At 38.4% G+C, this 14,918-nt stretch overlaps 1 protein-coding gene across 2 annotated transcripts in view; it reads left to right on the forward strand.

The window, feature by feature from the left end:
• The window catches only part of WARS2 (tryptophanyl tRNA synthetase 2, mitochondrial), a 39,282-nt gene extending 25,302 nt beyond the window's left edge, over positions 1-13,980 (forward strand). For both annotated transcript variants that reach the window (XM_054270067.1, XM_054270068.1), the window contains exons 3-6: positions 6,414-6,494; positions 8,228-8,313; positions 10,922-11,040; positions 13,044-13,980. In XM_054270067.1, the coding sequence (XP_054126042.1) occupies positions 6,414-6,494; positions 8,228-8,313; positions 10,922-11,040; positions 13,044-13,492 (735 nt within the window). In that variant the 3' untranslated portion in view covers positions 13,493-13,980. The remainder of the gene's footprint in view (positions 1-6,413; positions 6,495-8,227; positions 8,314-10,921; positions 11,041-13,043) is intronic.
• Positions 13,981-14,918: the final 938 nt, after the last annotated feature.

Consider the following 14,918-nt stretch of genomic DNA (forward strand, 5'->3'; position numbering starts at 1 on the left):
ATGCAATCTGCACACATGGTAAACTTACATGATATAACCCATTTTCTCTGATTCGTGGTGGGTACACTACACATTTCAGTTCTTACCCATAACCATGTTGTATCTCATCTGCTTCACAGTCAAAACAATATTGGAAACTTATTTTGCTTTTATGTGGTCTCAGGCTGTTCTTCCTGTCCACCTATCTGTTGTAGCAGACACATGCTAAATGTCCCAAGGGAAACTAAAATTCCATCAGAGTTGATTCAGCAGGCAGTGCTTGATACGCTGCATGAGCACTTCTCTGAGGAGTCCTGTGAGTTTCTGGACAACATAATGTTCCGTTTCTGGGCGGAAAATTGCAGTTTTCATCCTTCTGGATAGGCTGATTTATTTTCTGAGTATAATCAGCTGCAGTATTCTTGCAGTGTGCAAGCAAATTGAGGCAGTAACTCTGGGAGGTGGGAATTTGCAAATTTGTCTTAGCCTTGACTCCAAAAGCCAAAATACAACAATATAAATGTGTGCACTGTTTCACTGCTGTTATTTTCCAGAAGTATCCATCTGCTTTGTTTTGTGGGCAGAGTTTGAATGGATTCACACTACCCCTTGCCCAATTTTCAGAGGGGCTGAAAAGCTTCTATTGCATCATAGCTTATAAATTCATTAAAGTACATTAATTTAGCACGGTCCATTGAAAACTTCCTGTCATAAGAGGAAGTATGTGACTGTTTAATTTAGAAAATTATTCTGCTTCTCTCATTCCTCTGTTTTCTCTCTCATGGACTGGACTAGACATAACTGGAGCTCAGTGGGAAGGAAAGTCATGGTTCACTGGGATTTCTCTTTTTTTTTTTTCTTCTGCCTTAATTTACCTTGTTCATCTCATACTGTTATGTAGCTGTTATATTTTCCTCTCTTCACCAGTCTTCTGGACACACCAGACTAATTTTTCAAACAGTATTGTGAGTTATACTAGGAGAATGTTTCTGAAAATAAGTTAATTTCATAATAAATAAAGGAGAGGAAAGGGTGCTTTGGCCAAATTGCTGTGGTCTGTCGGGGTTTATAACCAGTAAAGCTTAATTTCAGTAGGAATATTCTTGGTCAGGTTCTTCCAAAGGGAGAGGCAGATCTTATTTCTGTATGTTTTAACCTAATATAAATAAGGATATGTGACTAAACTGTTGCAAGGTAAAGGTGAGAGCTGTAGATACTATCACATTTACTGACAATAACTAGATAACCAGCCCCCAATTCAATATGTTGCTTAACGTGTTCTTTAAATCCCATATTGCCTTTGTAACCATAAACTTATTCTACCCAATCAATTATTTCTTTGAACACAAATTTGGGATACTCTGGCAAATTTTCTGTCATAAGAGTGTTTGGTAGTGTTTACAGCACACCTGCACTGTGTGCATTTGATTGAAGGTTAGTCTATTTTTTTGTCTTGTTTATGGTCTTTTTTTTTCTTTAGCTGTGTAATATAGAGACACATTGCTAAGTATCTTGAACATATTGCCTTCAACCTTACACATTAATAAAACCTTACCTCTTATTCAAGAAAAATGTGAGCATCATTTGCTTTTGAAAAGGGCCTCTTGAATTTTGCTGAAGCTCTTACTGGTACTTCTAGAAGACACAAAAGTCCTAAAAAATGGTTTAATTTCTTTTTAAATGTAGGACTTTTTCCCTTCTCTGTTTCAATTTCTTTTAGGACACAGCTATCCAGATTACCTCCTGAGACTTTGTTTGTACTCTATTCTATCAAAATTAAATATTTAAAATTTACTGCCCATTTAAAATGTAGCCCTTAATGAGGTTACTCTGCTGAGGAAAGCTGTTTCCACATGATAGATATGCAGCAAATTGGCAGTGCCTTACAGAGAAGGGCTATAGGTTGCAACTTGAGGAAATCCATCTTGAAAATAAAATCCTGCATCTCTTTTTGCAGAAAGCCACTTCAGCTGCCAACACACAACCTTGTATTATAACCTCAGAAAGCTGAGGCCCAGTGTTGCTGATTTGCCTGCTTTCAAATCTGCTCCCAGTATTCATGCCTCTCCCACTGTTCTTGAATCTCACAGCTTGCTTGAATCTCAATCTTGAATCTCAATCTTCCTCAGCTGTATGTTTCATCATAAAAAGTCATGTAGAATTATTTGGACTAAAAGTAGCTACTGCTTTTCCATATATATATATATCATTGGCTGTGGCAAGGGAAAATCAACAAGAATTTGGTAAGGAATAGCTAGGATCAAGGACAAAAAAATAGATTTACAGGAAGAAGCCCTGAGATTGTACTCCAGCATATAAGGCTCCAGAGATCCAAGTATGAATTGTGACCTGAGTTTAATAACTTCAAATGGCTGCACAAGTAAATAATGAAGAAGCTATTTGTCTTTAAAAAGGGAGGAGCAGGGTGCTCAGGTGAAGAAACAGAAGTGTTTGTGCCTTTTAGATAACTGCTCATTATCTTTTGGAAATGGTCACCTCTGTTAAATATGTGTGCTTTAAAAAAATTAAAGGAATCTGTGTAGGCAGCTTTAGCCTTGTCAGGCCACAGGGAAGGAATGTAAATAGTTTGCTCTGGAAATAACTCTTTGATTACTGATTAGTAAGCCAGGTTGTGGGAGATGCTTAATGCAATGGAGATTGAAGGAGGAAATGTGTCCCTGGTAATAGCATAGAGGTGGCCATCTCAACCCTTTGAGAAATGTTGGTAGTTTTTACAGACTTGTGTGAGATTAGAAAACAAAAATTGTTAAAATAAGCAAGAGCACAGGGCAGGAAAAGAGAGAGAAACTTGCTGTATTTACTGAGAAGAGCAAAGGGTAGGATTTGGGCTGCCTGAGAAGGGGAGATTGCTATAGGGATATGGGTAAGAAGTTTTGGAAAATTTTAAATGGGAAATAGTTGAATTTATAAAGGGGAAACAATAAATAGAGCACTTAAAAACTGTTATTCCTGGAAATATTTTCAGCAAGGCTGCAAGAAATATTTCCCAAGAAAATAATGTTTATACTGGAAACAGACTATTATATTTTTTTCAGGACATAAAAGTAGCTGAAGTTGACCTGCATTTAATTGATAGCTGATTTTCAGAATTAGCAGTGATTGTGACATTCTTGGAGTTTGGTTTGACATACAGTTCAGCAACTGTCGCTGGTTGTGAGTTTTGTTAATTTGAGATGTAATTCTGGTTTTCTACCATTTGTATTACTTCTATACTGATGTACTTGGAGGAGAGGGCACACTGAGAAAATTATGTCTTCATTGGAAAAGAGTTAAGTTTATTATTATCTGTTGTCTTTTGAAAAACTGGGTGATCCTGAAGTACATTGTAGCTCTAGACAGTAGTTTGTTGTCCGATTTTAAAATACAAACGAAATTGAGTTCTTCATTGGTTGAAGAGTAAACAGAATAGCCTGAATTAATTGGAGCTCTTTATACTTTTATTTCTTGAAATCCTAGTTGGATTATTGGGTAACGTCCTTTAAAAAATAAATTTTAAAAGCAAGCAGAACGCCTCTCTAACAGTCATACTCTTTTTAATGAAAGTTGTGTGAAAAGTGATGCTTCTTTGACAAAGGTTTTCCTTGTGATGGCACAATAAACACTACCTAACACAATAGGAATCAACTGAAAATTGTTTTGTAGATTTATGCAAATATGAGGTCTCTCTTCTCTCTTTCCTTTCATATCACTGTTGAAAGCCATATGGCTGTAATGCTCACTTTTTTTTTTTTTAATGGCACAGTCAGCAGTTGTGTTCCTCGGGGATTCTTGCTGGGAGCAGTTCTAGTCAACATTTTCCTTCATGACCTGAAGAAAGTAGTGAACAGAAGTTCACTGACAGTACTAAGTCCTTATGTGTAGCAAAATGCTAAGCCAAGGAAAGGAATTCCAAAAGAACTCATAAAACAGAGTGGACAGGCAAATAAGGGGTAGAAGATCTTTAAAACATCTGGGTAAAAGTATTCTAAACCTTCTTCACAAAATCCAGGAAAGAAAGTCCTGGAGCCATCATTGGCAGTTCTCTGAAGTCATTGGCTCAGCACAAGCAATTTTCAAAAGAGCTAATGATATGTCATCATCACCACATCACCAGAAAGGATATTGTGAATAAGACAGAGATGACATTTTGTCACCATGCAAAACCTTAATGTGCCCATTTTTTGAATACTGGGTGAAGTTTTAGAGTCTCCAGAATGAACTTATGATTTAGACATGATACAAAGGAGAGGAATTGATGTAGCAGGGGATAGAGTAACTGCCTTAAGAAGTAAAAATTCAGAAGTCAGATTTGCTTCAGTTTGAAGAGAAGAAGGCTGAGGTGTATATGCAATCACAGTTTACAAAATCAGAAAAACACTGAATAAGCTGGATGTGGAATTGTTCACCAAATTGTGCAATATAAGAAACAGGGGGTATTCAAAACCAGTAAGTAAACATGGATACATCAGTGGCTAAATTATTTCTTTACACATCAGGTTTAAGCCTCTGGAGCTTGCTGCTCCATGGGGTTGTGATGTGGGCGCTATCAGCCCACTTCTAATTGTTCAGAAAACAATTAGACATACTCCTGGGGAATCTGGGTACATTACCAGGACTGGGCCAGGGATAATTCTAATATTCCTTCTGATATTCCCTAGTGCAACAATTATGGATGCTGGAGAAGTATGAGGGGAAGAAATTGTAGGAGGCAGTAGTCTCCTGTGTTTGCCCCAAATGCTACTCCTGGAAATAGGGCACAAGGCTGCATTGCCTTTGTTGTGTTTCAGTACAGTGTTATTTCTCACATTCTTGTGTTTTGGTTGTTTAATGAAGACATTTGTCTGCAGTTTTAGGTGGACCTGCAGCAAGAAGCAGATGGAGTTTGTCTGGGAGAATGGCTTCTCCTGATTGTGATCCATGGATATTTCTCAGTGAAAGGAAGAGCAGACTGAGCCATTATTCTGCTGGTGTCATATGTATCATCATATACATCTTCCAGTTTCTTTGTATCAGATTTGTGCAATCAGTGTGATGAAATACTAAAATAGCTAAATGAGTAACATTTGAGCAGATGCACCATGACCAAGCAAAGGCAGCAATTACCTGCCCCTCTTGCCAAGTAAAACACAGTAGCTTAAACTGTGATTTAGTCTGACAAATGATTTGTGGTTTAAGCCTAGAACCTCCTGATTCACACACCAATACGCAGTCAGTTCCTTCAATTTGGATGATGAATGCTGACTCATTAGCCTCCAGTACTGAATTTTATTCCAGCTGAAATCTCTACCCTTTGGTATACTTCTACATATTTTGTCCCCATTTTACCAGGCTTTTTCTTCAACATATTCAGCACTTTAGTAATATTTAGGAAAGGACTGTGTGTTTGAAGATAGGAAGTGAGTATGACTTGGTAGGACCAAGAACTGTGTATTCAACCCAACAAATGCTGTTTAGATCACTTGGTGTTTTGGTAACTGATGTAATGTCAAATCCACTGATCCAGTGAAATGCACGTGCAGTCTTGGCTGCGAAAGCAACATCTGACAGGGCTGAATCAATGACTGCATAGCTTTTAAAGGGGGTTCTTGTCAACACAAGTGCAACAGAGCACCATCTCCTCTCTGTCCGTGACTAGAAGAAAGAAATGAGAAACCACTTTCAACCAGATGGTGATTCCTTCTAGATGAAATAGGAGTCTTGCGCTCAGTATTTTCCATGAAGTTCATTTTACTCCAGTATTTTGTTGCACTTTGTCTTGTGCACAGAAGATTACAGGTCAAATAAGCATGAGGGAATTAATAAAAACCCTGAATCTGTGGGAAAGGCAGAAAGAAGGGAAAGAATCAACCTGAAATATTTTAACCACTGAGCTGTAGTCTAGAGGTTGGATACTTTTACACATTGGTCACCAAGGTAGTCCAATGACTGCTAGCTAGGAAATTACTGTATTTAAAATGTGACAACAAAAGAATTGCAATTAATAATCCTAGTAGTTCTTACTTGTTAAGAAACACTTTTTACTGCCTTCTGTGTGGGCTGTTATATTATATTGCAGTCATGAAGCTTTGAACATCTTTGAGATAGTTAGCATCCTCTTAAAGATTCAAACCTGCCCATATTGCAAAGCGTGAATCAAGTATTCAAGCAAAGGAGTTTACATGTGTGCTCAACTCTGCTATTTCTAAAGCATTTTCTTCCTTGTTTAGAATATGGGTGGATAGGATCAAGAATCTTGCTATACTATTTTAATATAGAGCATTCAATCCTGGCAGTGTCCAAAACTTTCCATTAGCTTGTCACTTGACCTTACTGAAAAAGTAATATACAGAAATAAATGGTTTTCTCGTCTTTGATGTAATTTATTCTTACTGACTTTGAGAAAATATGCATATAAAGGAGGAAGATTTAAATAGATTCTAACTTCATACTTTCAGGTTCCTGAGCATGCAGAACTTGCCTGGATTCTTGGGTGCCTAACTAATGTGCCACGTCTGCTACGTTTGCCCCAGTGGAAGGTATGGACAGTTTGGTAAATTTAAAAGAAATTTATGGGAATTGAGTAGAAATGTTATCCTGAAATACTTGTCATGTATGAAGTACCAACTTTACCTTGGTTGTTCTTGCTTTAGGTTTAAGTAATTCTGTAGTCCTGTGGTGGAAGGGGTAAAACATACCTCTCCAGGTCTGTTCTTCTTAGTGAACATTTTCCTGCTGCAAGCTACAGAATTGTGGTTTTGGCAAAGATTTGCAGAAAAACTGTGCTAAAAAGGAGGTTTGTTTGCTGTTATTAAAATGCTAGAACATTCAGTGTTATTTCAGTGCTTGTTTAATAATGCAGGAGTAATGGAAGATATTGCAGTGGAAATCTTGGGCCTTGCCGATTAAGGAGTTCCATAAACAGCTTTTTATTTTCCACTATAAAGAGTGGCTGCTCTGTAGATTTTATGGAAGAGTGTTCAAAAGAGGCATATGTTTGAAGAGGAGTATAGAAATTATAAATATTAAAAATGTGCTGAGTGATATTGTATCTTAAATGTTTGCCTTTATGAGTGTCAAATGTTCATCTTCTTAATCTTGGTGTTGCATTAGCCTGACTGCATCAATAGAGTTCTTACATTTAATTTCCTTGTATTTTATTTTGACATTTAGTAAGCAGAAAAAGACAGGAGAGAGAAGTATCTGAAAAAGGGAAAAAAAAAACCCAACAGCTTAAGAGCAGTTTGGGCTTGCAGAGTTCAGAGCAGCCTTAAATACCTCCAGATGTTTTCTTTCTTCCTGTTTTCCTTCTTAATTAAATAAAACCAGTAAAACTTAAATACAGCAACCAGTGTTAATGCATGGCATAGATTAAAGCAAACCTTTTCAAACCTGAGGTTCTAAAGTTAAGCTCCTAAATCCTACTTTGACTGGATTGACTTTCCAGACCTACAGATAGGTGTTACAGGTGCTAGGCTTTGCAAATTAGGTTCCCTGAACCCTAGGCACTTAAGATGGAGACAGAATTCAGGATCTGTTGGAGAGTGTGAGACAAGTCGAAATATATTTGATCAGTCCTAATGAAATAATTCAGATTTCAAGGGGGTTAGTATATTAAGTATTGCTAAAAGTAAAACACAGATATGTCATTGCTAGAACAGAGTTAGTGTTTGCACCCTGACTGTCTTGATCTAGGTGATCCATATCAGGGAGCAGTAGAGGACTTGAATGCATTAGGTAGATTGTGGGGAGCAGTGAGAACTGATGGAGACAGCACTGGACTCTGCCTCTGGAGGTCTGGCTTCTCCCAGCTGTCACTGGCTGTCCTGGTGACTGTGTGTGATCACTGTGTCTTGATCTCTAACACAGGTTAATACCTTTTAATATCTTTTTGTGTCTCCATTATGAAATGTTTCAAAAATATATTGCTGAAGACACTATTTAAAAAGTAGGATTTATGTGTAATATTCAAGTTTAATAACTTGGCCTCATGGTTTTGCATTTGAAATAATTTCCATTAATATGGTTACAAACAGAAAACAAAAGAAACCCTATGTTCCATTCTCACTAGAATATCAGAACAGTGTAGAGAAATTCAGAAATATAAGACATAAACCAGAATATATTCATAAGGAGTGGATTTTACATGGCACTGTCTTCTGTAGAGCTACATAATAAATTACTCAATTATTCAGAATTCTAACTAATTAAAATCACAGACCTTAATACCATTAGTCAAAGTGTGATTCTTCTGTTTTTCTTTTCCAAACAGATGAAGCGTGCCAGCCAGAATAGCGAAGGAACTGTTGGTTTGTTGACTTACCCTGTGCTTCAAGCAGCAGATATTTTGCTGTACAAGTAAGAGGCAGAATGTGAGCCCATGGGCAATGTCTGTTCAGCTACATTGGAATGAATGCCTGTCAGGTCAACATGCTAACTTATTGAGCAGGGGAGCTGGGTGTGATTAGATCAGAAGATTGGAAATGGATGACAGACTCTTGAGTGGCAGGTTGAAATCTAGCCTGGTTAAAAAGCTACTGACAGGGCTGTAAAGAGCAAAATCTGGTCATGTGAGAATAATTCTTAGGCAATTATAACAGACTGATTTTTAATTATACATATTGCACATTCACACTGATACACTTTTTTTTAAGAAGTTAGGCTTTATTTTATGCAGTGTACTGTAGAGGTATTTAAACTGTCTGTATGTAGCATACCAATATTAGTGGGGGATTCTGTATAGGCCAGTTCATACTGATGAAAAAGAGTAACTTATTGACTGCAGCTTGTAGTACCTGGCTAGTGCTGCAGTGGAAACAGCCCCTAGTGAGGGACTGGGGACTCAGCATGCCTAAGCCTGTAGCCTGGCTAGTAGAATTTGTAGTGCATTGTCATCACTGGTTGTATTTCATAATATGATTTAAACTGTCTCAGTAAGTAAATGTTGAAGACAGTGCACCATATATGATTTTTTTTTTTTATGTTCAGAGCATATGTACTTTGTAGCATTGTTCTGAAGGAACTTGTGAGTATTGATTGGGACAGAGAATTAACACAGAACTGAGGACAAGGATGTCAGGTCAGACTAACCTGATTAACCAGCTGTGAATTCAGAAAAATGTATCTAGAGAAATTTCATGTTAATTGATCATAGTAGGGAACACGGGACTGTTAAAAGACCAAGGGATGGTATTTCTAATTTGCCTAAATTTTAACTAAAAATAACAGGAAGCAAGCAAAAGGCAGAATTATTTTGAATATCATAATGATTTTATTTGAAGTGAGTCCCATTTGATTGTCAAATATTTGAGTGATTTGAGCATCAAATATTAAGGGTGAAATTTAGACAACTTTATCAGGAATCACATTGTTTTGATTGAGCTCAACCATGTCTGTCTCTTCCATCTCTAATAAGATCAGGTGTTTCATCTTTCCTTAGCAAAGCCAGTGGTTTGTTGGCTACTATCTGTATTAACAGCAGGCTGTCCATCCAGAGCACAAAACAAGGAATTGAAAGAGAAACAATATCTCTTTGAAGGAACTTGACTTAATATCTTTAATAAGAAATGTTTTAATGTAAACAAAATAATATTAGGAACAAGAATTGGTGAGAAACAGAAACACAGGAAGGGAACAGCAGTCGTGAAGTAGAATTTAGAGCTGGAGGAGGGGGAGAAACAGTACTAGCTCAGATGAACCAAGGATCAAAGAGACAGAAAAATGGACAGAAGGTAAATGCATGACAGAAAGAAGTAAAAATAGCACCAGAATAGAAAAAAATTTTTAAAAGCCAGCAAGGAAAAAGGCAAGGTATCGTGCAGAGACTTTTATGGAGATAATATGTTTTCTGTTTAGTGCAAACTTTGTGAATATGGAACCATTTTGGCATATGGAAACATTTCTTTTGACCTGCTTAAAGGTTATTGATTATGGTAACTGATTTTCTCTCAGTTATAGCGCACTGTGATTTCCTATTGATTCCTACTGTAACTGGTTTTGGGTTGCCTTACTGGCTGGTTGAGAATAAAGGTGGACAAATTGGTTCCTGGATGTCAGCCCAGTAATTCAGAATCGGAAGGAAAGCGTACCATGTTGACCTGAAATTTTCTGGGAACTTAAAAGATGCATGGTGCGCTTCCTTATTTTGGAACATGTCCAGTATTCATAGCTGAATACCCCGTAAGCCTTAGGAAAAAAATCTGCTGGGGGATGGGAGAGTAATCAAAAGCTGGCAAGATTTCAAGTCTGCCTCATCTAAAAGAATCATACATTTTTAGCAAGTATGATTAACTGTGGGAAAGAATCACCAGGGGAAGTAATGGATTCTTCACCTCCTCATGTACTCTTATGCAGATTGTGTTTCCCTCCAGAAGGGGATTCAAGCCATTGAGTTCAATATAGAAGATCAAATTATGCTTTGAATCCTCTAATAACACTTGTGACAATAGAGGTGCTGGACCACATGATTTATACAATTGTGATGAAGACACACTCTCTTCTTTCCTTCCCTTGATACATCCTCAGTACTAACTCCTCAACAGCAGTTATGTTTTCCTGAGACTTGACATGACAAGCTGCCTGCACTTTATGCCTTGTAGATCTTTCTTACTTTTTTTTTACACTATAGCATGTGCTCTTTGATCTCTAAAGAGGCAGCAGGAGATACTAAAGAAACCTTTCTTTGAGCTGAGTATAATGAGTTGCTCTTACAGATATCTTTGCCATATATGTCTTCACAAAGGGCTATTTTTGCCCTTGGTTATGTGCTTCAGTTCACAAAAAGCAGAGTCATCCTTGAATATGTTCAGTTTGGGATCTTGCTCCCACAGCACCTTTATCTAGCTGGGACTGAGTGTTTGGCTCAGTCTGGCCCTCAGTCATGGCAGAAGCTGTTACAGTGTTGAGTAACATTTCAGCAGAACCAGAGAGCTTTGCTGAGTTTCCTGTATCTGTCTTTTATTAAAAGGTCAACACGTGTTCCTGTTGGAGAAGATCAAGTCCTGCACCTGGAACTAGCCCAAGATATAGCACAACATTTCAACAAGAAATATGGAGAATTCTTTCCTGTGCCCAAAGCCATTTTAAGTGAGTTGGTTATTTTTTTTCCCTTAACTGCACTTCGAAGTTGAAGATGGATTTAAACATTGTGGAAATAGTTTCAGGGACCAAGAAAAGGGGGAAAACTGATATTAAGGGAGTGGGAAATTAAAACCTGGCTAAAAGAGCCTAGAGACTGTGAAAATGAACTCCCAAGATAGATATAAGGCTTTAGAAATCCATGGTTGAGGAATGTACGTGACGTCTGGTATTCTAGTCCAGCGGGCCAGATGCACTCTGCTGCCAGTCAGCCTTGCTCTTCAAGCACTGGACTTTTTAAAAATAGTAGGGTCTCTATTCCATGTTGCTCATTCAGGGGGCACGTAAGCAACAAGGCAAGAGACCTCTAGCAAGCAGAATTCTTCAGAGTCCAAGTCAGAGATGTTTACTTTAGGTTGCTGAACAGCCTGTTGGCTTATATGTACAGTGCTCCAATTTTTTTTAAGGGTGTTTAATATATGCTTGAGTATTTCAATATGTGTCTGTCACAGAGCTTAAGACTTTACGGTTTTGATCTTAGTCTCAGGAAGACTTACAAGGAAAATCTTCTCAGCCATTTTTGAGCTGTAAGGTCATAGGCCGGGGGGTGAGGAGGAGTCAGATGGCGCAAATGGCATGTTTGCTAAGAAACGTGAAGAATTGGGCAAGGATGAAGCGTTGCATCTTTGTTGTAAGTAATGTAGAGGAATGCACAGCAGAGACCTTCGCCCCCAAAAGGGCAGGGAGCTCTCACCTTAGAAAAGACAGGCAATAATAAACCTTTCTCAATTTTCAAGCCTCAGTGACAAAAATTATGTTAGACCTGGAGTGGTGTTTTGAGAATATTAGGGATTGCAAATGCCACAGTTTCTAATGAAGTACTAAGCACTATAAAGAGGAGCTGGGTGTAGCCTCTGATGCAGGTGAGACTGTTTACCATTAAATAAAAAGCTCAATTTGGAAAAAAAAAAGGAAAAAAACATTTCATTTTGCTCCCAAAAAGCATTCCTTCTTAAATAGTACTTCTGAGGTACTACTTCACAAGTATATGCAAACCAGCAAAACATCCTAGATGACTGGAGAAGGTAGGGGACCTGTTCAGACTCACTAGCTGTAGACAATTGAATTACCTGGACTCTTTCAAATTTGCAGAATAGACTCTTCCAAAAGGTGATTTCAGAACAAAACACTTTCTGGGGCAATCTGAATTGTATGCTGGAAGAACCCTTATCCTTTCACTGAGTACCTAGGCCATCTATGAGCAGTATGCAGGTAATTTTGTTGGCTGTATTAGGTGTCTAAAAACAACTGGTATGAGTACTCTGTAGATAAGTGATACTTTAGGTACTCCATGAATGATATTTCTTGGTGAAAAACTGAAGCAGTGTGGATTGATGCTGTTAAAGTACTTTGCAATATTCTCCTAATGCCACTTACCTGTTTCATGTACACGCATGTATCTTAGCAGTTTGTACAATACCCACACCTTTCTTATCTAAACAGTGCTTTACATCTAACAGAGCTGGTCAGTGTTGAGTTAGAGAATTTTAATAACTGTTTTACTGAGATTTAGGAGAATTTGCAAGAGATTTTGAATGGAGGAGTTTCCTGAAATAAGGATATTAACTGTTATGGGATTCTTTTTTTTTTACCAGTGCAGTTAACCTGTTTCTCCACTGCTCAAAACCATTCAGTAAAGTTCAGTAATAGATGAGGGAGAAATCTGGGGGGAAATCAGCATGTAAGCCACATAAAATATTAGGAGTAGCCCCAGCAGAATTTCCTGCTTCTTGAGGATGGGAGAGATGGAATGGGCTTCTTTCAGTTTATGAGAGGAGAAGGTGGCTTCTTAGAAGGACAGGAAGGATGCAAGGACTAAACAGAGCATACCTGATTGTGCTCACAGTTCATTATTGAGCAAGAATAAACAGCTTCATCATATAGCTGCACACTGTTCTTAGCAATTGTCATAAGAAACCATTGTCCGTGCTCATAACTTTTTGTTTTTAAAGGTACAACAAAGAGAATAAAATCCCTCAGAGATCCGTCGGCGAAGATGTCCAAGTCAGACCCGCAGAAGTTAGCCACCGTTACCATAGCAGACAGCCCAGATGAAATAGTGCTGAAGTTCCGCAAAGCTGTCACTGACTTCACCTCAGAGGTGACCTACGAGCCCGCCGCCCGCCCCGGTGTCTCCAACCTGGTGTCCATCCATGCCGCAGTGACAGGGCTGAGCATCAAAGACGTGCTGCACCAAGCCACTGGTCTTGACACTGCTCACTACAAAATGGTGGTGGCAGAGGCTGTTATCCAAAAATTTGCACCTATCAGGAATGAAATCAAGAAACTCCAGGAAGACAAGTCTCATCTGATAAAGGTTTTAGAGGATGGAGCAGAGAAAGCCAAAGAACTGGCTGCTCCTATCTATCAAGAAATAAGGAGACTGGTGGGATTCCAATAGAAGCTGCTGAGTAGTTGCAAGGACTTTTGTATCATGAGACAGAGATTTTGTTATTTGTAACAAAATCATTTATTAATTAATAATCATTTTGGTTTGAAACAAAAACTTTTTCTTCTGGAAGACCCAAGGAGAACGTTGAAGGTGATTGCATTAAAAAATGTGCATGAAGCCAGGTATTTCCTGTGGGACCAGCATTAAGCTTGTCTGGCTAGGTAAAGAGGGAGGAAGAAGCAATCACAATTCACAAAGAAATTGTGCAAAAGCAGATTATAAGGTTGCCTGTGTGGGTTTTTGGATTTTTCCACTGACCACTACAAGAAGCCAAAGTGTAGGTAAGGTGATCAGAATCTAGCAGAAGGATTTGTAATCCCCTCAAGAACATGCTTAGCTGTGTATGTGCTGTTGTTACAGATGGACAATTAATCCCACTGGGGGTTATTCAGCTTTGATATGGTGATTGAACATGTTCTTGGATAACCTGAATAAAAGGAGAGACTTAAAAATAAATGCTCAGGGTGATGACAAAGGAACTTACTGCTTCTCCCTATAGTTTCTTCAAATTCAGTGTGAATTATTTTTTTGTATCTATGTAGTTGGTATGAAGTGAATTTCACTTCTGGCATTTGTGCCATCCTGCTGGTCAGGTCTAAGGTGCTTCAGTGAGAAATGACATGTGCTTCAGCTGCTCCTGTTTCACCTGCTGTTCTGTTTAACAGGCAGCTCCAGGATTTTCAGTTCAGCATCAAGTCTAGAATTGCTTTAAAAAAGGTGTAGAAGAGGAGATGTAATCCTGAATCAAAAAAATCTTGGGTTGAGAATCAGAGAACTTTCTGTAAAGTTTACAAAATTGCTTCTTTAGAAAATTGTGCTAAGGTCAGAGCCAGACTAGAGTTAAATAGATCTTTATGGACTCTTCACTACTGAGCCTTGAGAAAGTGTGGTGATGGGAAAGCAGTGTTAGCCTGCCCTGATCTTGGGCCTCCCAAGATCCAGACTTGGACTCATGGATTGTGGCACCTGTTGGGGAATGTGTGGCCAAGGGGATTGCCAAAAGGAGGCACCATGTTCTGAATAGGGGTAGTAGTACATGTTAAAAGGTAATGAAAGCCCTACTGATCCTGTGCCAGCATATTTAGCTGTGTTGTTACACTTCATGGTGCTGTGTATGAAATTGCTGTAGTGTAAACTGAGTTAATCCTGTGCTCTGGCAGCTCATAACCACACTGTGCCTGTGGCATTGGTCATGAAGGATTGCAGTCTTACATGACTGAGTTAGTAAAACATGGGGAGGGGGTTCTACATAGTGCAGTTGGTTGGTTCGGTGTTTTGGGGTTTTCTGAAAAGCAGTATTTAGTTAATTATAGTGAGTTAATTCAGAAAGAAATATTTAGTTTTCCAAAACATAAAGCTGAAGACTGAACGTCTC

This window comes from Melozone crissalis, unplaced genomic scaffold (assembly GCF_028551555.1).
Source record: "Melozone crissalis strain CALT ecotype California unplaced genomic scaffold, PUWL_Pcris_2 ptg000008l_1, whole genome shotgun sequence".
In the NCBI taxonomy this organism is placed as follows: Eukaryota; Metazoa; Chordata; class Aves; order Passeriformes; family Passerellidae; genus Melozone; species Melozone crissalis.